General features: G+C 35.7%; 2 protein-coding genes and 1 long non-coding RNA gene across 4 annotated transcripts; 1 reads left to right on the forward strand and 2 right to left on the reverse strand.

The window, feature by feature from the left end:
- Positions 1-593: 593 nt before the first annotated feature.
- On the reverse strand, positions 594-10,619 carry LOC129295680 (probable amino-acid acetyltransferase NAGS2, chloroplastic; the record flags this gene model as incomplete). Its single annotated transcript, XM_054934219.1, has 10 exons — positions 10,587-10,619; positions 10,072-10,428; positions 6,726-6,813; positions 6,024-6,232; positions 5,714-5,865; positions 4,851-5,274; positions 4,248-4,345; positions 2,156-2,267; positions 1,881-2,040; positions 594-665 (listed from the first exon to the last, which is right to left on the reverse strand). Coding segments are annotated over exons 1-10 (1,690 nt in total), but the record flags the coding sequence as incomplete, so codon positions are not given.
- Positions 10,620-11,862: 1,243 nt separating this feature from the next.
- On the forward strand, positions 11,863-15,062 carry LOC129295679 (uncharacterized). Of its 2 annotated transcripts, XR_008589608.1 has the most exons (3): positions 11,863-12,812; positions 14,282-14,407; positions 14,509-15,062. It is a non-coding gene; the product is annotated as an uncharacterized LOC129295679 (long non-coding RNA). The 2 variants fall into 2 exon arrangements; XR_008589609.1 differs by having other exon boundaries at positions 14,282-15,062.
- Positions 12,556-13,845, reverse strand: LOC129295678 (protein CYSTEINE-RICH TRANSMEMBRANE MODULE 13-like). Its single transcript, XM_054934217.1, has 2 exons — positions 13,701-13,845; positions 12,556-13,580 (listed from the first exon to the last, which is right to left on the reverse strand). The coding sequence occupies exons 1-2, from the start codon at positions 13,756-13,758 to the stop codon at positions 13,408-13,410; spliced, it is 231 nt and encodes a 76-aa protein (XP_054790192.1). The 5' UTR covers positions 13,759-13,845; the 3' UTR covers positions 12,556-13,407.
- Positions 15,063-24,309: the final 9,247 nt, after the last annotated feature.

The raw sequence follows: 24,309 nt of genomic DNA on the forward strand, positions 1-24,309 counted from the left end.
AGCCTCTTCATATAATACTTGGTCAATTACGGGAACAGATTGATTTTGCCCCCTCCTTTTTCTCCTGTATATAAATGAATTGAACATTCTGAAAATCCACGCACTTACAAACCTGTCAAGCAATAGTTGAAGAACTTTTCTTGAGACAAGCCCTAGTGGAGCTAATAACATACTTGAGAGCGTAAAACTAACAAGCAAATTACAAATGCATGGATATGAACCTAACAACTTCGTTACACCACACCCCCAACGCACATTTTTGCATCAAGTGTCTTTAAGACTGACAACTGATAACCATAACTTGCAAGAAAAATAAGAAAATACAACAAAAATATTATTCTCCGCACAAACCTTTTGAGTTAGAATCAGCATTAACATTATCAAATCATCAATGACCAAGGTGGTTTTGAAATGATCCATACAAAAACAGACCCAGATTTCTTGAAATGAGGGGGAAGAAAAAATGCAGGGATTTTGAACAAAAAATGTGGTTAATGAACAAAAGGAGAATCCGAGACTAAAAGGAAAATAAACTGAAAAAGCAGGAATCATCCACTGTACTCGTATGAAATGCACTTGGGACAGTTCCATACCATCTGCTGTCCGAGTAGTAAGCAGGAAAAGCATGTTCAACCCAAGAGATGAAGCCTTCTTCTCAATATAGTCTGCATATATTCGGTCACTGGATTAAATAAACACTGAAGGAAAAACAAGTGACAAGAAGCTATAGAGAAAGAAAAAACCAAAGACTACAGTAAAATAGCTGTTGGATTAAACGTCCTTTCAGAAAGAAGCACCATCATTTATAAAATTCAATGCATGAACTAATAAAATATGTGCCCTTATGCACCCTAGAGGATTTTCAGCTTTGGCTATTTATTGCAGATAAAATTGCTAACCGCTGAAAATACAACAATACACAACAACAATAAGCCTTTATCCCATTAAATAGGAGATTGCAAGATGCCATTGTGCTTTATCATTTACTAAGCTTTTAGAAATATTATTAAGCTTTTAGAAATATAGTAGTGAATGCTGGGCTCTAACGGGACAGCAAGAGCATAAAGTTGGAGTAGCAGAGATGAGAATGTTACGATGGATGTGCGGACATACACGTAAAGATAAAATTCGAAATGAGCACATACGCGAAAAAGTGAGGGTGGCACCTATTGAGGAAAAAATGGTAGAAAATCGGTTGAGATGATTTGGGCATGTACAAAGAAGACCAAGGGAGGCACCGGTGAGAAAAGTGGAACATATAACTTTGAGTCTGATTAAGAGAGGTAGAGGAAGGCCTAAGAGAACACTCTTGGAAGTTATTGAACGCGATCTGTTAATTAATAATATTCCTAAAAGCTTGATAAATGATAGAGCACAATGGCGTCTTGCAATTCATGTAGCCGACCCCACCTAGTGGGATAAAGGCTGCTTGTTGTTGTTGTTGTTGTTGTTTAAGAGATCGCATTCAACAACTTCCGAGAGTGTTCTTTTAGGCCTTCCTCCACCCCTCTTAACAGGGCTCAAAGTTATATGTTCCACTCTTCTCACTGATACCTCTCGCAATCTTCTTTTTACATACACAAACCATCTCAAATGATTTTCTACCATTTTTTCTTCAATAAGTGCTACCCTCACTGTTTCGCGAACGTGATTTAAAACCGCAATTAAAAATAACTTTAATTGCAACAAAAAGTCAGAGATGACTACAAGTTGTTATATTCTCTTAATCTTAGTCAGAACAAAGTCAGATAAATACCCACATACATTCTGTACATCAACTATTGAGAACAAGAAGTGTAAATCCATCTTATTTAAGAAAAGAAATGTAAATACATCTTATTTAAGGAAAGCATTGTAAATCCATATGAGTAGCAACATACCAAGCAATTTGTCACCCTGTCCTTGGCCTCGACAGTCTGGTGACACTGCAATGGCAGCAACCTCTCCACACTTCTCCTCAAAGAAAGGAAAAAGGGCAGCGCAAGCAATTATTTGACCCTCCCTTTCAACAACAATGAAGGAATCCACTGCTTGACGCAACTATGAACAGCAAATGGTAAAATTTTAGAGGCTACATGGCAAATTTACTAGTTATAGACATAAGTTATGGCACCTAATATAGCTATGGAGAATAAAAAATAGAAGCTAAAAAAACCTCCTCGTCAGTCCTCTTAACCAATACACCAGATGCTTCCAAAGGCTGAATAAGTTGTTTTATTCCAGGAACATCTGCAACCCGAGCCATCCGAGTACCTTCATACAGATCACTGCATTGACAATAAGCTTATGAAATCAATGACTCCAGGAGATAAAAATTTCCCAGCAGAAGCAAAACCAAGCTTCATCAGGTACAACCATGTCAACAATTTGACCTATATAGCATATTGCTAGGAGATTCAAGAAAAGTAGTCAAACGCAAAGAGGGCCATTATAGCCCTAGACCTCTAAAACACCTAACCCAGACCCAAAAAAGATCCACGTCTGAGTGACCAGGTTTGTAACTACCTAAATTATCCTATCACTATTTTAATTTTCGGGCTGGGTATATATAAGTTGGTCCTTTTTCTTGTTGCCTTACAAACAAAAGGCAGCAAAGGTGCATGATTGGCATTGGCCATGAAGAGTGCCTTGCCTCTGTGCTGTAGACTTCATTAGCTTTAGGACTAGGCTTTCCTCTAGATTAGATTTAACAGAGGGGATCCCACGACACGAACACTGAAGAATTTGTTAATTACTTATGTTTGGGGGGTTTGAGAAAGAAGAGAAGGGAAGATCTTCTCAGGAGACTGACATTTTTGCTGTGGTATGGTGAGTCTCCTTCGCAAGGTAACAAGATGCAGATGTGTTGAACATGAGTATGCCCTTCAGCGCAGATTAGATACCACTTGTATTTATGTTTGTGTTAAAATTGGACGTAAGTAGAGGTGGTGAACGGGTGGGCCTAGTCCATAAAGGCCCAGCCCTTATGGGCTCAAGCATTAAAACCCGATTCCCCTGAAAATGTCCTATTTCTAAAACCTGACCCTTATTTAAAGGACTTAGGGCCGAGCCTGTATGCCTGTTTAAAAAAAAAAATAAAAAAAATAAACATTACAAATTAAGTAAAATATTCTAAAATTCAAAGCTGTAATTTAAGGGGCGAATGGACAATATCACATTTATGGTATATATTTGTTACCATTGCAATTTTCCATAAAGTTGGTGATGAAACCATTGTCAACCAATCCTATGGCTTAGATTAATGCTATGAATGCTATCATAGTCATGGAAGCAGGTCTTCATCAAGAGAGGGTGAGAAAGAAGGCACACGGACTTGCTAGAGTTACAGAAAGAATATGAAGAGCACTCAAAGAGCAACAGTGTGATAGCATTAATAGCAAACCAGAAGTAATCTATTGAAAATGAGAGCTTAAACAAATATTTGTATTTTGTCATTTGGCTCACCGAAAAATCACTAGGTGAGTGAGGAAACCAATAATCAGATGAGTAAGGAGAACCAGAATGAACCCAAAAATAAGCAAACAAGGACCGTTACCTGTAGCTGAGAATCAAAGATCGTGAGATGAACACTCATTGCAAGAATCAGACTAAGTAAAGCACTAACACTACCGAGATCAAGAGGATGGAGCCATGGAGGAGAGCACCGACACTGTTGAGATCTAAAGAAGGGAGGAGAGCACAGATGCTGTTGAGATTGAGAAGAGGGAGGAGAGCATTATGAGATTGTCATGACTTAAAGAGGGAGAAGAGTATCGCAAGATTGTCATGACTTAAAGAGAAGAGTTTAGAGCCTTAGAGTCAGATGGTATGTTTTGAGAGATTTTTTGGACCAGAAAAAAAAATTAACCAACCTTGGATGACTACTTGGGCCAGAGCCTGTTTTTTCAAGGCTTAAAAAAATTTCAATTTTTCAAAACTCGAATCCTCATTTAAATAGGGCTTTTAAGCCTAGCCCTTTAGGCCTAATCCTTATCCCTAACTTTAGATGTAGGAGATGTGAGGGGTAGCTTCTGATTACTATCGGTTTCGTATTGATTCTCTTGTTGCTTCTATTTCTTTACCTTATTCCCACCAGTTCCTGTCAATCATTCAGATAGTTATCTATTTCAATTAACTACTCAACTTTGTGAATGATCGATATTTTCATATAAGGTGGAGAGAAAGCAATGTGTAGAACTTAGAGTCAGATCATATTCTTACACAATCTGGTAAAATTAATGCCACAAGGGTCATCTAGTAATGCATACCTGGCCACCATTGTTCCCATTCCATCTCTCTTAAACAATTCCAACAACAAAACTCCACTAATAGTACCATCCAACAAGTGAACTCTTTGAACACCTCCCTGACAAAAAATTGGATGGCGCTGTTAATGATAAAGTTGAGACACATGAACTGGAATTTTAAGCAGCAAAATCACATTTGAACAAAATGATTCCATAAAGAAACTAAAATGTCAAGGGAAATCACATATTATATGGTAGCAATTATTATGTATTGCAGTAGCAGAAACATATGGAAAACACGATAACAACATCTGGGTAGTCTCAAAGAGGTCTTGATTTGGCAAGTGCTGGCACTCTCACAACTGCTTATGCATAGCCACAGCAATTTCTCATATAGAAATCAACACTCTTAAATGTACTTTTTGGTTGTAATCCTGGAAACACAGAATATAGTACAAGATATCCTTATATTATGTAATCTGTCGGCAGTTTCATCCCTAACATGTGATATAGCTGAATTCCAGTAGATAGACAATTGAGTTTTGGGATACAGTGATGGAAGGTGACAGAAGGTAAGAGTTTAAGCAAAATGGATGAGGGAAAGTTCAGACATAATGTACGTACTCTGCAAACAAAAGCTGCTGCAGCCAATTCTGACAGGTAACCATTCATTCGACTTAGCCGCTCTTGACCTCCAATAGCAAAGCCTTGTTCACCAGACCATAGGCCATTCCCATTGTCAAAACCCACACCATTATGAAAGGTTGCATTATGGGTTGGAGTAAAGGCATCTCCATTCTGTGGGGAATGGGCTGTTCCATTAGAACTTTTATGACCAGCAGAGCTGAAATTATTTACATCAACAGCTTTCACATAGTTAGCAGCTATTTCACTTTGCTCGGCCCGTTTACGAATTAACAAATCTGCTTCTTGAAGAGGCAAGTAACGAATAAGATGTCCATTCTCATCAAGTATTAGACCATCTATAATGCAAATAAGCTTGTCTGCTCCAATAGCTAATGCACAAGCTGTTGCAACTTCATAGGTGCTGGTGGGGGAAAAATATCATCAGTATGTAGCCACAATACTCCTAACTGGTGGGACAAGGAGAACTAAAATTTAAGACTTGAAACTCTAATGGTTATCTATTAATATTTCAAATGAGACACAGAAGCCGGTGATTCACACAGCATATGGAATACCGATTACCTGTTCATACATGAATGCCAGTTAATAAGTTTTAAAAGAGCATATCACAAAAACAAATAGCAGAGACGTGAAGTTAGTACTTCATTAAAGATTCTAATTTAAGGATTACATTTGAAATATACATATATATATATATATATATGTATAGGTAACATAGAATTTAACTACTGATAGCATAACATGTCATATCCTAAACTGCCATCTCATAAAATAAAGTTGTACCAAGCTTTTTATTTTTACCCTGGTAGAAAGATACTATTGGAAGCTCTGAAACATACTTGCAATTTAATACTTCTCCAGAGCTGGAATAACCAAGGTTACTTAAAAGAACTATACAACCACCATCAAGCCTCTCACGCATGCGAGAAACATCTACTTTCTTAACTTCTCCAGTTGATCCATAGTCAATTCCATCAACAACCCCTCTTCTCTGCCAAGCCAAAAAAAAAAAAAAAAAAAATCTTACTCTTTTACAATGGCACAAACTGAAAACAGAGACGCAGCTTCAGAATGTCCTTATTATCTTAACCTAAGATAATGGCAGTTGAAATGAATCATCACTTTAACAGTGAATCACAAAATTCAAACCTTAGCTGCGAGAAAGTTACCACTAGCAACACTGACACCAACTTCATGCCAACGACTATTGCCACCATGTCGACGAATATTGCATATGGACGGTCCAGGAGAAAGTTTTGCTTCCATCATCAACCTTATTCCCCCAGCTGCTTCCATTGCAGCAGCAAGAGATTCATCATCGGTAATCCTATATCGACCAACATACTTAGGTTGGCTCCCTACAATAGCAAGGCAGTTGATCATTCATAAATTAAGAACTCCTCTCTTCTTTTTGCTTGGCAAAAAGGGAAATGGGTTTGGTAACAGCCAAAGATAATAAACAAGAGTGATCTATTGATAACCCTGATAATGACAAAATAATTGCTAAATATTAAACAAGTATTTTTTTTTTCTTTCCAGCTATGAGATTTTGCTATGATCATACTTATTCATCACACAACTCAAATCAACCTGGTTGAGAGTTATTGATCATTAAACAACTAAATATTTTAAGAAAATAAACATGAAATTATGGACAAAATATTATTTTATATTTACTTATTATTATTATCATTATCATTATTATGGTTCGCATATTCAAGTTCATAAGACGTAAGCATTGCTTTTAAGTTTCTAAGTGAAAGAAAACTAGATCATCTGCTGAAATCCATAGTACACACACACGCTGCGGCTGATACTCAAGAAGAAGCATAAGCAATAACTGTGACCAACCTCTCTCAGTCAAAAGCTTGTCTATTTGCACATGGGTCCCCGGGACAAGAACAAACCGAATTCCCAGGTGATGAAGGAAAGCTATATCCTGCAAGCAGAAACGTGTCTATATAGGCCGCTGAATAGAAGAAGATTAAAAAAAAAAGATTTTAAATGGAGCACATCTTTTAGATATATCTTTTCGACAAGTTCTAAAGAACAAACCAGGTTTAAATTTTATCCTAAAAGAATGACCTGCCTTGAGAATAGGATCTAAGAAAGGACTGGAGACGATTTCACCGGAAATAATCACGACGAAGGTGCCGCCTCTATGGGCCCACAAGTAAGGCCAGGCCTCGCGAAACCAGCGCACAAATTGCTTATCTTCCACCGTGCCGAGGCTTTCCCCTTCCGCGCTTTCTCCCAATTCGTCGCTGAACCCATCGCATTTGGTTGAGGCCGCTTCATTGAGCTTTGCTTTGTCATCGGCGGCTAATGCTAAGGGTTTTAGGGAACGAAATCTTGCATTCAGTTGCGAGTATAAATTGCGAGAAGAATAGCACAGGTCAGTACGCAAGTGGAAATCTGAAAATTTGCGAGAAGCGTGCAGAGAAATGTAAGAGCTCGGTATTGGAGCCGCCATTGAGAGGCTATCAAGAGCAAAAGAAGTGTCATATTTCGGGGCGGGTGACATTAGCGAACGAAAGAAATTTCTAGGGGACGAGAAGCCGCCATCCATGGCTGCAGTAATGGGACCCGAGTCTTAGAAATTAATGAATGTAATTTTACCAACTTTGAACTTTGAAAAGTAAACTAGAAAACGTGCACCTTGCATTCAAAAAATAGAAAGGCCGGGACTGGAAGTAGTTATAGATAGCTAGATTCCGAATCTTGGTGCGTTCCCCTTTTTTTTGGTTGAAATTATGAGTGTTTGAATAAAAAAAGAGTAATATAACATGTAATCTGCTGATGAAAAAATATAACATGTAATCTTTGTAAGAGTTAGGATTAAATCAACCATTAACGTGTGTATCATGAAATCTTTTTTGACTTAACAAAAAAAAGGAGAGTTCTTGTATCAGTTAAAGATTATGTGTTACATTAATTTATAATTTATAAATTGTTTAAAATGTCCATAACTTATCATAAATGTTTTTGGGATAGCCAAACTAACGCTTAAATCAATTGATATGGTATTGTTTTAGTTTAATTTAGCTCTAAACTTTGAGAATGTAGCTAACGTGATAAATCCCCACAAGGGGTGTGGTAGAGGATTCCTCCAAATATGAGTCGACCAAATCTCAATCCAAATTAATTTGACCTCGTAAGTTAATGGGCTAAAATACCAGATGCTATAGGCCAAATATATATATATTTGAAATAAAAATAGACTTCAATTCAATCAATAATGTCATTGTTATTTGATACTTGCCCTTTTGGTAAAATTTTGAAAATTGCTCCTCTTAATTTTTTTCTCCTTTCTCTAAGTAAGTTCTTGTATTATTTTTTTAAAAAATGACAATAAAATTTTAAAATTTAATCTCTCGAAATGTCATAATTTTTTTAAAATTTTTTAAAATTTTTTATCATTAATGAATTTATATAAATTATCAAATTGCCCATGTTAAAAATAAATTATTCACAAATTTTATTTAAATATTCTTAACTTTTCTTTTTATATTTACAACAATACATGTAAATATAAAAAAAATTATGAATATTTAAATAAAACTTATGAATTATTTATTTTCAATAAAAATAACTTAATAATTTATATAAAATTATTAATAACAGAAAAGTCTTTAAAAATAATAAAAAAATTATAATATTATAAAAAACTAACTTATCATTTATATATTTAAAAAGAATTTTATTATTATTATTTTTTATTTATTTACAAGTATCGAGGATTCAAATGTAAGATTAACTGTGCAGTTAAAGAGAGAGAAAGGCGGAATCACTTTTCTTCCTTCGGGCTATGGATGAAATTGATTCACCCAAACGAGATTATTTTTGTTTCTAGTTTTTATTGTCGTCGTCCATTGACGAGACGCAGAAAACATGTTTATGACGTAGTGATCAAAACGCAAACATACGTATGGCCATCGGAATGAGATTCGCAGACGATACAGGAATTTTTTGAACAAAAAACTGAGCCAGGAGCCCAGGACGCAGTTTCGTGCAACCCTGTGCTGCTCAGGATAGCCGTTGAGAACCCACCATGGACAGAGGATTGATTAAACAGTGCGCGGCAATTAGGGTAGATAACACCGTCTCTAATTTTATATGGTTCAGTACTAAGCTGATCAAATTAAGAAAAACCACTGTCCCAAAAAAACCTATTCCTTCACAGGAAAACTGAGCACTGGTTCTAGTTTTCTAGGTAGATGAATTTCGGTGGCACAATACTAACGAATCTATGGGTAGGGCTCTTTAATGCATCCTTTTTTAATGTCCAGCGTTTTAATTTCGTTTTTCATTTGTTTTTTAATCATTTATTTTTATATAAAATAAGAGATATTTAAATATTTTGATGTCTCAAAATGATAAAAATTCATATTTTTTATTATTTTTTTAAAATCATGAATATACCTTTTTATTTTTAAAAAATTATAAAAATATAAATTTTTATCATTTTGAGACATCAAAATATTTAAATACCTTTTATTTTATCTAAAAATCAATGATTCAGATAAAAATAAAAAATAAAATTAAAAAGTTAGAACAGGTCCCTACCGAATTTATACAACAACAGATGATTGTCGCTTCTAATAACTAATGTGGCATTGGTTCATCTCACGAGTTAAAGAAGATTATTACAGGACTTTGCATGGAGGCAAAAATAATTTGACAGACTCAATTGTTCAGGTGTCAAAGTGAAGACCAGATTGACGCCTGTTAATGGAGGGAGTGTATAAAATTGTGAGACTATACAAGAGAGATAATAAGAGGCTAGTGTGGAGAATCTAGGGTGTTCTCGGCCGCCGCCGAGTAGGATAATATCTATTTACCAAACTTCCTATTACTATTGAGAGCATGTGTTGGATTTGAATTCCTAGTGTTTCATTCCATCCTTCCCACATTTTCGTATTTATCGACTATGCCCTTCCTCGGTTTTAAAGATTTGTCCACGAGTCCGCCTCACCGAGTCACTGCAACTATCGAACTTGACAGTGACAATGACACATCGCACCGCTCCTAAAAACAAAAACAAACAAATGAAAAAAATCTATGACGCTGGGGAAATCTCGTCGAAGCAGAACATTCCGGCCATTAGCCGGATCGGAGGCCGGAACGACTATTCAGTCCGTCACAAAAGTATTGAGCTCAGTCAACCCGGGGGTGGGGGGAAGTGTAAGGGAGGTACCTTGAGAATGGCGTCCAAGTGGGGGCCGGCAATAATTTCTGCAGAAATGACGAGGACGAATATGCTGTTTCTGTGAATAGAAATATAAGGCTGAGCCTCCCGCAGAACCTTGACAAACTCTTGGTCTTCCTCGGCGGCACGATAGCCGTCTCCCCTGTTTGGGTCACACCGGCATCCTCTCACCACAAATTCTGCTGCTTTCTTTCTAGTTTCCGGCCTCCCACCAAAGCCACAAGATTTGACTCTGGGTGCAACGTTGAAGGCCTGAAATTTAAGGCTGCCGGAAAGCCAACGTTCTCTCTGGCTTCTCTGCCACACCGGTGGCTTTGAGCTAGAACTACAGGTAGCCATTTTCCTCTGCATTTGTGCCAGAAAATTCAGTTCACAGGAAGTTTTTTTTGAGGGGGAGGGGGGCGCAGGTTATAGAAGCGTGACACTGCATTCAACCAGCACAATGGATGCATTAAGATTAAATAGTTGATTAAATTCATTGTCGTAATGAAAATAGATACCACCTCCCACGAAAATATCATAATCCAAATAATTTGGGAATATTCGGAAAGGGCAATTGTAAGAAAATAAAACAATAAAAAGACGCAGGATGGTGAAAAGAGTAACATTCTATCAGACCGGACGCAGTAAAGTTTTACTTTTTTCTTAATTAAAAACTCCAGTGGATATATCCAATAATTAATTAGTGGTTATGTCAGAGTTCGCTAAAATCAATAAATTATTACTCGTTACATATTTTCCCCTTTGACAACAGTTCAAGGCGTCTAGTGAAGGAGAAGCGGGTTCCTGTATAAAATCTGTTTTTGATAACTACGTCAATAGATATTTACGTTTTTATTTGAGAATATCTTTTAGTTGAGATTATCACGTTTAATTTTACAAAAAAATAATCATACAGAAAAAAAAATAATTGCCTTACGCGGCGAAACGGGGACGTGGGGGAGAGGGGGTAGTATATAACGTTAATATAATATTTTTTTAAAAAAATATAAAATATTTTTAATTAAATTTTATCTTTTAATAAAGTAATTAATTATTTTTAAACTAATCTTATCTTTTTATATTTATCTTTAGTAAAGATTTTATAATAAATATAAAATTATTATTAATAGAGATATTTTAAAAAAATAATAATTATATTTTAAAAGACTAATAATATTTTATATTTTTAAATATTTAATTTTTTAAAAAAATATTTTATATTTTCAAATGAATTAAATGAAGGGAGCAAGAAGAAGAAGAAGAAGAAAAATGTCTGAACCAAAACATGGACTGTGAGTGTGAGGATCGAGGAAGAATAGTAGTTGGTTTGTGTGAGGCGGACAGCACCAAAGCTAAGCGTGTGAGATACGCGGAGGGCGTAACTTGACCTCAAGTAGCAATCTCCTTGGAATTGCGATCGAGCATCTTATCTCAAGGCCGTTCAAGGCTACCGCGTCCCCGTCGCGCCTTTTCTTCGATTAAAGAAAAGAGGTAAACGACAAGCTCAGTGAGGGCGTTTCAAGTCTGATATTTTCAGACCAATTACCAAGCAGTAATGATTCGGGTGGGCCAAGCGTTAGCTAAAAGTGAGGCCCGTTTCACCGGCTAATCATGGCAGCAAATGGCAATAAATCCAAGGGGATCTTAAAAAGAAGCCTATCCTTGGGTCACTAGCCACTAGGTGCTACCTAATAGCTATTATTGTCCTTTCTATCTCTCAACTCTCGTCAATATGTTGACCACTGCCAAACGATCCTTAACATTGTTTGTACCTTCACCGCGTGGCATTGCTCTTCATAAACCACAAATATCAACGGAGATAGACTTATGTTCTATGTCATCCCACCACATGTTCCGGTATCTGCTTAGCCCACACTATAAACACTCAGAAATGTTTGTTTGGTACGTTCTGACTTCTGAGTGTTCTAAATTCGGCTTGGTTGACGAAAGCAAGAGCTTCTAATCTAGCTTTACAACTTTTTTTCGGCTTTCTATGAATTATTTTCGAAGCAACGGAAAGTTTAAGAAGAAATTAAGATGGCCATATATTGAATTTATCACACAAGTCGCAGCGGAGGTACCATGGAAGCAGGCCAGCTTCTTGTATCGAGAATTCAGATGCCAGTCATTTCCAATTAACGGCCACTCCACGAACCAAAATCTCCAACAATAGTCACGATCTCTGGCGATTTGTGGTAGGGAATATAAGTTAGATTGGCCGAAGCTGTTGGACATGACGTGCCTTCTCACGCGTTGCCAACCCGGTGCGGTCATAGTTTTGGACGATGCACTGATAGATAATACAGCTTTTGAAGTCGAGCAAGAAGCACACGCATAATTTTCGCTACTACCGGACAAGATTCTTTTGATCAAATTATAGGTTCATGGTCAAGATTCTTTTGCTTCATGAGAAATCGCATCCAAAAAGCTAACCCACAGTCAACTTGGCCGAAAGAAAAGGGGAAGAGAAAGGAAGGGCAGGCACTCACATGTCAAAAATTCAGACAATAATGGAGTCTTTAAAAATATCCGAGTCGTGCTAATACATTTCTACAAGTTGTGGTCTGTGGCAAAAGCTAACAAAAGAAATCCTACTATTGAATTATATCATACTTGAAAGAAGATGACGATGATGCTGCCTCCTGGAATGACCGCGCGAATGTGCTGAACAGACACCTCTCTTCAAAAGCAAGCATCCAGCAGGCAACAGCAGCAGAGTGCCGCTAAACTGCAAAATATACAGACTGGTAAGTACAGACTTCAAAGGCTAATTCATATGCAATTTGATGCATGTTACATGTGACTTTTCTCATCCGTAATAAAGGGCAATTAGAGTAACACAACAGCAGAACAGACATTATGCTTACAGAGAACAGCACTTGTATTTTTATTTACAATCCTCGTACGCTCATGTTTTCGAGATTATTTGGAAATACTTCTATCCAAACAAATTTCGTTCAACATTTATGTTTTGCTAGACAGCTTATAACTTTTTTGAAATCTTACAAAGCAGGATAACAAGAAAACAAAACAGGACCTTAGCTTACGAAGAAAAAAGAAAGACGAAACCTCAAGAGGATAGCCACTACGACTTTCGAAACGGGGAATAAACAAAGGAGATAAACATGTTGTATTTTATAATCCGAGTCCGAGCTAAAGACCCCAAGAACTTGAATGATCAAACAACGCTAGGTTCAGCTCAATTGCAGTCGAGCTGTTCTAACTAGTTAAATTCCTACCAGGAATATAATATCTATCCAAAACATGCTAGGCAGATTTCTTGAAATAAAGCGGACGGTATGTGCAGAAGCAATTGTCCAAGAATTTCAGAAAAAACATCATCTACAAGCGTGAGAAAGAGAAGGGCATACCATCCTCAAGAAAACTGGTGTCTTGCCTTGGAGGTGGAGCCTGGGCATACTGTGGTGGAGCGTACCCTTGCTGGGGGTAGCCCGGTGGAGGATATCCTTGCACTGGGTAGCCTGACGGAGGATAAGCATCCTTTGTTGGATACCCTGTTCATTATTCAAACCAATAATTTCACCAATCGCTCTCACGTCGACAATTGATCAAAAAATTAAAGTCTTGAAAATAAAATTCCATGGTATAGAGGGAATCAAACGAGAGTAAATTACCCTGCGGAGGAGGAACGCCGATCGGAGGCTGATGCTGGTGTTGATCGTAGTAACTCATCTCGATGCGTAACCTGAAATTGGAATGGAGGACTTGACAGTGACAGAAATTAAGAGATTCTTGCAAGTCTTTTATAAGAAGCGAGGGGGGAACCTGGAAGGAAGTTTCGTCGAGTAACTTAGGCAGGTAATGGAACAAATGTGAGTAACGCGTTTGATCCTGCAACGATGCTGAAGATGCTTGCTTCAAGATTTACTTGCTTTTACTCTCCCTTTTGGCTTTTTGAATATTATTCTTCTTTCCCATTTAACGGCTTTCGTGCGGCTTTCTCTTCCATAAAGTGACTTTCATTTTTGACTTTACCCGTTACCCCAACGGCTTTCCAATCGTCCTTCACCGTTCAAATCCACTTCATCTTCCATTTTTCCATTTAGATTCTTCATGCCCGGTTTCCGATTTTATGATTTTATCTCTATTCAAAAGTATTATTTTTTGTTTTAACCTTTTACTTGATTTATTTACACTTTGATGTATGTTCTGGTTGTGTTAATTTTAGCTCATGCTATTGATGTTCTATTTATAGGCGGTCTCTAGCGTTTTCTATTTTAAATTTCGACAAGGATCAACAATGTCAGGAAGCAAGAACTGTCCACCTCTCAGCAGCAAAATGAGGAATGGAAAGACCTGTAGCCCGTAAAGGGTATGAATGGTATTGACTAGTTCAATAGAACCACTGAAGTTTTACAATGTGAAATATTTATAAATTATAATTTTGTTGAGGAAGCGAGTGAAAACTATTCGCTATGTTAGGGAGCATGAAGAAAGTAGATGGTGATGAAGGACAAATGACAGCGAGTGGTGATGACTAATAACTATTCTCGAAGCTGAACGGTTGCCTTCGCCGCTGATAACAATCAACAACTAAACCATCGGAGAGGGTTAGTCAACCGACAGAATTGTGAAAACTATTGGCTATATACCAAATTTTTCAATTTCGTCCTTATTTCGCGAAGGATGATTAGCGGGGTCAATACTCAATACCCAAAAGCCGAAACCTTTATCCTCCCACGCTGGGGTAAGGGATCAATGAAGAAGACAGGCTGTTGCAGTTGCAGTAGCCCAAAGAGGACAATCCAGTCCAATGACGACATAACAAAACCTTGATGGTGTGTTTGGGTTGGACTGCCGTAACTTAGACCCAAACCCTCCTTTTGGTTTCACCACATTGTTGTGTAACGTAATACCTCCTTTTTATCAAAAAAAGAAAGAAAAGAAAAACACAATACCTTGTCGTGTAACCAAAAAACAAGTGCTTTGTTGTTCGGATATGAATTTTTACACTGTGTCAGTAGTCGATCGTTAAACCATTGCATAATACCACCCCCATTCCAAGAGCTGAGGAGGGGAGGACTATTTTGCATAGAAACGTTTTTTATCCGTTATGCTTATTCTTTCGTTGCTGACACTAGACAAACTTACAAATCCAATTTGAAGTAAAATTTATGCTCTGTTTGGTTGGGAAAAAAATATAGGAGAAAAAAAATTATGGATAGAAAATAATTTTTTCCCTACTTGGATAGGGAAGAAAAAATGAGAAGAAAAAAAAAGTGAGAAGAAAATAATATATGAAACTTATCATATTTTTCTTCCAACTTTTTTTTCTAAAAGTAAAAAAATTTTGAAAGTAAATTTTTTTTCACTGTCTACCCTCCCTCTCCCTCTTATCTATTTCGTGCTCTAACTCTCGAGAAACTATTTAATTACGTTAATTTAATTTTAATTAAATAATTTGGTTTATAATTTTTAATTTTTATGATTATAAATTACATTAATTTAACCATTTAATTAAATAATAGCCATTCGCCGGTTCAAGTATCCAGATTTACGTGATAGAGATCATCATTGTCATGTGAGCAACTCCAGAATTCAGGGGAGAGGTGTTCTTCCTTTTATTAATTATGTAAACACCATTTTTCTGACAGTCGATTACTCTTAATCAACTTTGAAAGTCATTCATTTTGTGATTTTTAAATCTTAACACAAAACTACAAAATTTTCACCTTCATGACAGCTATTGTTTTGTTTCATACTACAACTTAATGCTACTAATTATCAAATTACGTAGGTGCATAACCTCTTGAGGTTGTACAATGATATTAATGTTCCTTCTCAAAGCCTATTGTTTAAAATTCTTTCAACATGGCAAGTGTATGATATTGCAAATCAAAATTGTTATCATGACTTTGAGTTAAACTTTATGAGCTATTGAATTTATGGCCTATTTTTTATTTATTTTTTATTTTAGGGAATAGAGGTTGCAAAGTTACTTGAATATGAGAGTATATAAACACATTTGACTTTTGTTTATAATATTTCATTATCAATGTGTTGGAGATTTTGTGTTTATAATTACTATGTTTAATTTTATTAGTGCCCACTTTTGATTTTAAAATGTGAAAATAACATATTTTACTAAATTATTTGATTTTAAAATACAATATAAAAATACATTTTTAACAAGTAATTTGATTTTAAATTAATTTGAGTGTGTTAATTTTAATATAATTTTTACTTTCCATTTATTTTTACAAATATAATTACATGAAACATGATATATTTTGATATAAAAAAATTATAATTATTATAATATCTGTTCATTTTCTTTTCTCCTTATATTCTCTTGTCCATCTAAATAGGAAGAGTGATAATATTTTCTTTTCCATTTTCTCTTTTCTCTATTTTTTTTCTCTCAACTTTTTTTCCTATTCAAATGGAGGGTTAGAGATGGACCAAACTTAAAAAAGATCAAAGTTCATTTGTGGCTTCTTTATGAAGACAAAATCACATGCTAAGGCTTGAGCGCTTTACTGAGCACAAACCTCTACCCCTTGGAATGTAGGCATGGACGAATCTAGGACTAAACCTATGGAGGGGCCAAAATACAAAACAATATTATAATGGGGGCTAAAATTAGTTTTTATCATTTTTAACAAAGAAAAACAATATAACTTTTAAATATATTTTTTATAATAAGGTGCTTGTCCTCTCTAAGTTTGTCCCTAGATGCAAGAGGAAGGAAGACGTCCTCTTTGTACTTTTAGACTGCCCACATGTGGAAGAGAGATGGGCAAAATTTATCAAGCCAAAATTCTTGACCAAATTCAAGAACTTAAATAGAGAAGCATAACATTCTCAAAATTTAAACTTGATTAATTAAGACTAATTAGAGTAATTAAGTTTATTTAGTGAGGTGTGTGGTTAGAGAGGTCTAATGGGCATGTTTAGTTGTAATTTCAACCCTAAATGTGAATCCAAAGTGAAGTCGGGTCAACCTGAACGTGAAAGAAAAAGAAAATTCAAAAGGTAAGATTCTGTACCACATGCCACAGCTTGTGGATGATCCTCCGTGGCACATATACATGAAATAGCTAAGAAGGCCTCTTTGTGTCATGAGCTATAGCGTATAGCCAATTTTTTATTAAAATATAGCCACGAAACTGATGCAAAGAAGAAGAAAAATGAAAGAGAAAATGAAAGAAACACAAGAGGCTCTGCCAGGGCTTAGAGTTTAGAAGAATTTGGAATATTTTGAAGCTTCTAAATACTATAGGTAAGGTTGTCAAGCTTAAATCTACCCATCTCTTCCATTTTCTTGATATTGGAAGTTAAGGTTTGGTTGATAATGATGATTTTCGGTCCATAAAGGCTTTGTGTTTGAACTCATTGACTTAAATAGAGTTAATGAGAGTTGATTAAATTAATGAAACCTAGCATTTATGGTTTGTGATGGGTAGTGGTTAAAGAGCATTTAATATCAAAAAATCCACCATTAATAAAGTGGTTGGGACATGTAGCCCCTTGAATGATTATATAAGAGTTTAATGATATTAATGTGAGTTAGAGGAAGCTAAAAAAACCTATAAGTACTTTTATATAGAAGGAATAATCTTAGGAGTGAAGAAGTACTTGAGTTAATGAGGAAAAATTATCCAAAAGGTGGATATTAAGGAAGTATATTGTGATTACTTGTAGATATTTGTTGCACCATTCAAGCTTTATGGAAGTTTTGGGAGTGTGTAATTGAGGGATAAAATCTTTGACCTTTTAAAGGTTTGAGATAACCGAGGGTATTCTTTCTCATGTTTTTATATGTTAATTAATTTACTGTTTGACATTTGATAATTTAAATATGAGAATTTGAGATGAAATGCAGGTGTGGCTTGTCTTATTTGAAAATCCATTATATTATTCTAGTAAGGTTCAATGAATTATTTTCATTTGAAATTTGATGATGTGGTTTGTAAATGGATTTTCAATGATTGTTGTGATAGAAGAGTTCAATAAGCATATGTGAATTGTTTAGAGTTCAATAATTGTGAAAATATAAAGTTCAATAATTGTGAAAATGTGAAGTTCAATGAGTGTAAAATGTGGAGTTCAATGATTGGTTGTTATTTGTTGTATTATAACCATGTGTAATATGAGTTTAATGATGATATTATGCATGTCGTATAATGAATATTTGCATGCTATGAGAAATTTACATGTTGATGCACTACATGATTAATGAGAGGTGGGAGTTGGTAAAGCTTCCATTAGAGCTCAATGGTTAGTCTAAATTTATTATTTATATTGTCTCACTTATTCAACGAGTGATTGTACTACTAGTTCAATGAAGGACTTGAACCTAACTAATTATCCACTTGTTTGATGAGGAAATTAATCTAAGGAGAATGACACCCTATAGTATGAGAAATAGTAGAAACAATGACCCACTAGTGAGATGGGAAGCCTTGATTAGGTAACCTCTCACAAGTGTTTTGATTAAGATAGTCTCAATATATAGACAAACTTAATGTGTTATAGCCCATGGTTTCTTATCAGAGGAATAAGGAGGATATAAGAGTGGTATGATCGTGTATGTATGGATAAAGGGCACATGATTGATTGCCTTGTGATCTTAGTGATGAAAATCATGAGTTCATTATTATATCCATGTGAGAATGTGAAAAAAATAGATCTTTTGATTGGATCTTGTTTTCTATGTATATGATAGTATTATTATATCATCAACTCATAATTATGTTCTTCGACAAATGAGCATTATGAATTTCATACTTGAACATTTTCATGTTTAGAATGTTTTTATTCCCACTTGCATTTAAATTAATTGACATTATAACATCCTAAATTTTAATTCCCTAATTAACTAAACTTAATGAGGATAATTAAGTAAGTTGAGATAGTGTATGGCCAGGGAGGTCTAATAATCATATTCAATTGTGTTTCAATACTAATTGTGGATCTGGTATTAAGTCGAGTCAACTGGGCATTGAAAAAAGAAAAAAATAAAGAGTTAGTGTTGCTGTACCATATACCGTAGCGTGAATCACGTCTGCTATGGCACAAAAACACTACAGATGAAAGAAGGGGACCTCTCTATGCCATACGCTTTGGTGTACAGCCATTTTCTTTAGCATATTAGTCACGAACTGAGACAGATATAGAAAAGAAAGAAAGGAGAAAATGAAGAGGACGAGTTGAGCACTGCTAGGGTTCATTCTTAGATGGCACTGGGAGTATTTTAAAAGTTACAAACACCAAGATAAGTATCACACTTATTGATCTCTCTTTATCTTTCACATTTATAAATTTATAGTTAAGGTTTAATAGTGGAAGATAATTTTTAGTCTAGGTTATGCGTCCAAATCTATTAACTCAAATGAAGTTAATAGGACTAGATTGGAGAATCTAAAGTTAGATATAATGAATTTTGATATCTTTGATTGTTGGGATTCATAAATATATGAAAATGACATTAATGATGGTTGTTAGAAAAGTGTGATGCCAATAATGAAAGTTTAATAGCTTATTAATGTTATTAGAGACTAGAGAGAGTTAATAAACTCAATGGATAGGCCCAAACTCATATCAAATGGGCATTGGGTAATTTAGAGAGGGAAGACTAGAGTTGAAATGTGTGAGTTTAACAATATTAATGAGAGTTTACCTGATAAATTATAGATTAAGCTCTTGGACACTGATATAGCTTGGGAATTCAAGCTTGAAAGCTATAGCATTAAAGGGTAAACCTTTGACCTCTCAAAGGTTTAAGGTAACTGAAAAAATCCTACTTTAAGTAGTTGTATGTTAATTGTTATGTGATGTCAATTGTGTGGTTATCATACGAATTATGACTTGTGAAATTGAGTAACATGTAATGAAACTTGGTGTCTATGTAAATTTTGTGATGTATATTAAACATGTGAAAGTGATTGCAAAATGAGTTTTGAAGTGGTAAATGTGATGTTTGAAAAAAAATTTCTCTTTACAATGTGTTTTGAATGAGTGATTGATGATGAAAATGATGTGTTGATATGATATAAGTGAAAATAAAAATTTATGCTCACTTAGGTAGCGCATATTCGTGAGCCCAACATGTTAAGTTGATATTGAATAATTGAGATTGTGAAAATTGAGTGAGCATCGTATATGATATAATCACTGAGCGAGAGTTCGCCTAAGAATTGAGAGTAGAGGAAAATTCATATGATATTTAGGTTACCCTCCAATGTATGAGGGTATAGCCTTATCCTACAATTTTTTGAGGGATTGTTCCATAGTTTGTCAAGGGACTAGAACCTAGTTATCTCCATTAGTCCAGCAAGAAGAATAGCTTAGAGTATACGATACATCAAAGATTCGAGAGTGGGGGAAGCCGTAGTTCGAGAGTGAGTCATGTGATCTTTGACCCAAGTCACACCTCACAATTAGTGAGTTTGGGTAGTCTAGTCATATGAACGAAGCCCTATTTAGTGTTATAACCTATGATTTCAATTGAATGAAATAAAGAGAATATAAGATTGATTGATCATTGCTTATGTAACACGTTTTGTGTTGTGGCAAGTCGTGTGATATATCGGGCTATGGTCACATGTATGAGTGTCTTGTGATTATATACCTGGCATGTGTGAGATGAAAATGTGCTAACTAAATTAGTAAGATATGATATGTGTTAAAGCATGTTTTTAGAACTTGATTTCATATGCATATGTTTGATTTATAATTGATATATAACTGTATAAAGTAGGTTTTACCTTGGTTATTGAGTGACTAGACTCACCCTTTTCATTTAATATTTTACAGGCTCTAACTCTAGTGCAGAAAGGGAGAAGACTCAAGAGGCTAGGAATTAGTTTCATTCCTACTGTATGCCTCTAGATTATGTTTATTTTGTGTAATAGAATATTTTTTCAATTCTAGGATGCATACTATTGCACTTGCATTATTTTATTGTAGCAATTATCTGAAATGTATTTTAGGCCCTGAGCAATTGTGTATGAATATATATATATATATATATGTTGGTAGGGCCAAAATACTAGTGTAAGTATAGAAATATTGTTTTAAAGATGATTCGATTGAGTTTTGATGCAATATAATGAAAATTGCCTCCTTTTGATGTTTTTAGAAAATAGGGTTGAGGAGTGATTTTAGAGGTTAAATTGGTATTTAAGTGCTTGTGACGTGTTGTGCTAATAGTCTTAGGTCTAATGGATATGGTTCAGGTGTTAAAAAAAAACTTTTGGCATTTATTTTGGATTTTGGACACCCTTTATTGTGAAAAACTATGAAAAAATGTGTTTGGGTGTCCAACTTCCTGTGTAACTTGTATTGGAAGTAAACCTCATGCCATTAGCTAGCTTATGAAAAGAACTTTCCATAGACACCTAGAATATATTATTAGGAAGTTGGATGAAGAATCAGGATGTGTCAAAAATTTCCTGATTTTATTGTCAAATGACAGCAAAATTTGCTATCATTAGTATGTAACACGTTGTAGATTATGACATAGAGAGCAACACGCCTTGCCACAGTGTGCACAAGCCGTGGTGCATTACCTTGTCTCACAGCAAACACATTATTTTCCAACTGTTTTCTATAACTTTCACTCCTTTGAGGTATCACATGTATCTGTAACTTATTTTTACTCTAATATAAAAGACTATAATTGATTTAAACTCATTTGCATTATGAAAACTTGGGATTCCTTGATTTTAAAATAAAACTTGGTAATCTCTTATATAGGTTAATCCTTTGATTATCATGAGTTTGTTTGATAAATTGTGGTTAGTAGAGTGAGATTTTACAGACATGCATTAGTATGAGTTAGATAGACTTTTGTTACTGAGTGATTATACTCACCTCACTATCTTTAATATTTTAGGAACTAGCTCAAGAGGATCAGACAGAGGAAAATAGTCTAAGGTCTAGGATTGTAATCCTATTAGTAGGCCTCTTTTACCTTTTGAACATTTATGTGTATATTGTGTATGATATTGCCAACTAGAGAATATTTCATTTGTTACTTACTTATACTATGTGTTTTGTTAATTATGTAGTGTATTTTGGGCTTTAAGGTGTATGTTTATAAATTGCAAGATCTATAGTAAGGCCAAAATATTAATATGAGTAAGAATTGCATATGAAATGTGATTCATGTGGATTAATTGATGATTTATGAGTTTTAGAGCTCTCCCTTTTGTTTTTAAGATTAAGGGAGTTGAGCAATGAAAATTTATTTTATAAGTATGGTTAATGATATGATGTGTCATTAGGTTCGTTGTAGTCTATTGAATGTGGTTTAGTGAGTGTTTGTGGCTTTTGGTATTGAGTTTAGGCACTCAAGTTTTGTGTTAAAGGTGAAAAAGTGAGAATTTTAAAATGAGTGTTTAATGTAACAGCCCTCCTGGGTCACCACTGCCTCTCCAGGGTCTTTTCCCAGGCGCTGGACAACACACATGTCACCACATGATTGCCGGCTTTTCCCACTGGTGGTACAGTGGTTATTCCTCACCCCACCCTCACGGGGGTCTTTTGGAACCTCCCCAGACTCGAACCTCCAACCTCTACCACCTTAATGAAGTTGAGGCGAAGTCTGGTACCATTGAGTCAACTTGACTCAATGGTACCAGACTTCGCCTCAACTTCATTAAGGTGGTAGAGGTTGGAGGTTCGAGTCTGGGGAGGTTCCAAAAGACCCCCGTGAGGGTGGGGTGAGGAATAACCACTGTACCACCAGTGGGAAAAGCCGGCAATCATGTGGTGACATGTGTGTTGTCCAGCGCCTGGGAAAAGACCCTGGAGAGGCAGTGGTGACCCAGGAGGGCTGTTACATAAAAGGCGCCTTTTATGTAACAGCCCTCCTGGGTCACCACTGCCTCTCCAGGGTCTTTTCCCAGGCGCTGGACAACACACATGTCACCACATGATTGCCGGCTTTTCCCACTGGTGGTACAGTGGTTATTCCTCACCCCACCCTCACGGGGGTCTTTTGGAACCTCCCCAGACTCGAACCTCCAACCTCTACCACCTTAATGAAGTTGAGGCGAAGTCTGGTACCATTGAGTCAAGTTGACTCAATGGTACCAGACTTCGCCTCAACTTCATTAAGGTGGTAGAGGTTGGAGGTTCGAGTCTGGGGAGGTTCCAAAAGACCCCCGTGAGGGTGGGGTGAGGAATAACCACTGTACCACCAGTGGGAAAAGCCGGCAATCATGTGGTGACATGTGTGTTGTCCAGCGCCTGGGAAAAGACCCTGGAGAGGCAGTGGTGACCCAGGAGGGCTGTTACATTTAACTCTTGAATGAGAAATAATTTGAGTGTAAAGCTAAAGTTAATAGCTAGAGTTAGGAGAAAGCTCTTTATAGACACTTAAATCATGTTAATCAGATGTCAGACTGAGAAATAGGCATGTCGGAAGTTGTCTTGGGCGCTGTCAAATGACAATAGAATTTTAATGTCATGGAACGTGCAATATGCCGCAGCGCATGGTATAGAGGTGCACAAGCCGTGGTATAAGTGCCACGAGCCACAATGCACGGCTCTGTTTTTGCACTATATCACAGTTTTTGAATATATGCAAATGCACTGACCCTTTTGAGATTCCATGCTTTCGCATACAAAATAAACTTTGATTCTTCAATGTAAAGTTCTTTTGGGGTGTTTTAAACATTGAAAACTTGGGATCCCTTTTGTTTAAGTTCGTTAAATTTGTTATCCTCACTTGTGAAAATTGACAAAATTAGTAATTATTATTATGTTTGGGAGATTGGGGAGGATTAATAAGAGTAACCTTACTTATCTAATATTTTTATAACCTATTTGTGAACTTGACAAACTTGTCACTTACTTTGAAAAAGTCTCTTGATTAGATTGAAATTTGAAGTTAATTGGAGAATAATAAGAGAGATTTTACAAAAGTGGCGTGAAACTTAAGGAATGTGATTGGTAAGGATTTTACCAAACCTGTACCTTGCGATGTTCTATTTGGGTATATATGCTAGAAAATGTGGTGCTTTAAGAGGATAGGATCGGCTTTTGTAACAATCCTAAAGATCACCACTGATCTTTTGTATCAGAGCTCCAACAATTTGGGAGCTTGATGCGTGTAAGAATGTCATTGTGTAGGATTCCAAATAATGTTTGTTCTCCACGATCAATATATCCACCGACCTTGATAGATGTAAAAACTGTTAATGGTTGATTAATTTCAATGGACAATAAATTTGCACAGTGTATTAAGTTAATTAGATAGTTTGTTATCTATTT

Source organism: Prosopis cineraria, unplaced genomic scaffold (assembly GCF_029017545.1).
Source record: "Prosopis cineraria cultivar Desert tree isolate PC_DT_omini unplaced genomic scaffold, ASM2901754v1 PC165, whole genome shotgun sequence".
Classification (NCBI taxonomy): domain Eukaryota; kingdom Viridiplantae; phylum Streptophyta; class Magnoliopsida; order Fabales; family Fabaceae; genus Prosopis; species Prosopis cineraria.

Bases quoted from the DNA above. Each gene is read 5' to 3' on its own strand.
- LOC129295678 (XM_054934217.1), bottom strand. From the start codon at position 13,758: ATGAGTTACTACGATCAACACCAGCATCAGCCTCCGATCGGCGTTCCT. The intron at 13,581-13,700 runs GTAATTTACTCT...AATAATGAACAG, and splicing joins CGGCGTTCCTCCTCCGCAGG to GGTATCCAACAAAGGATGCT.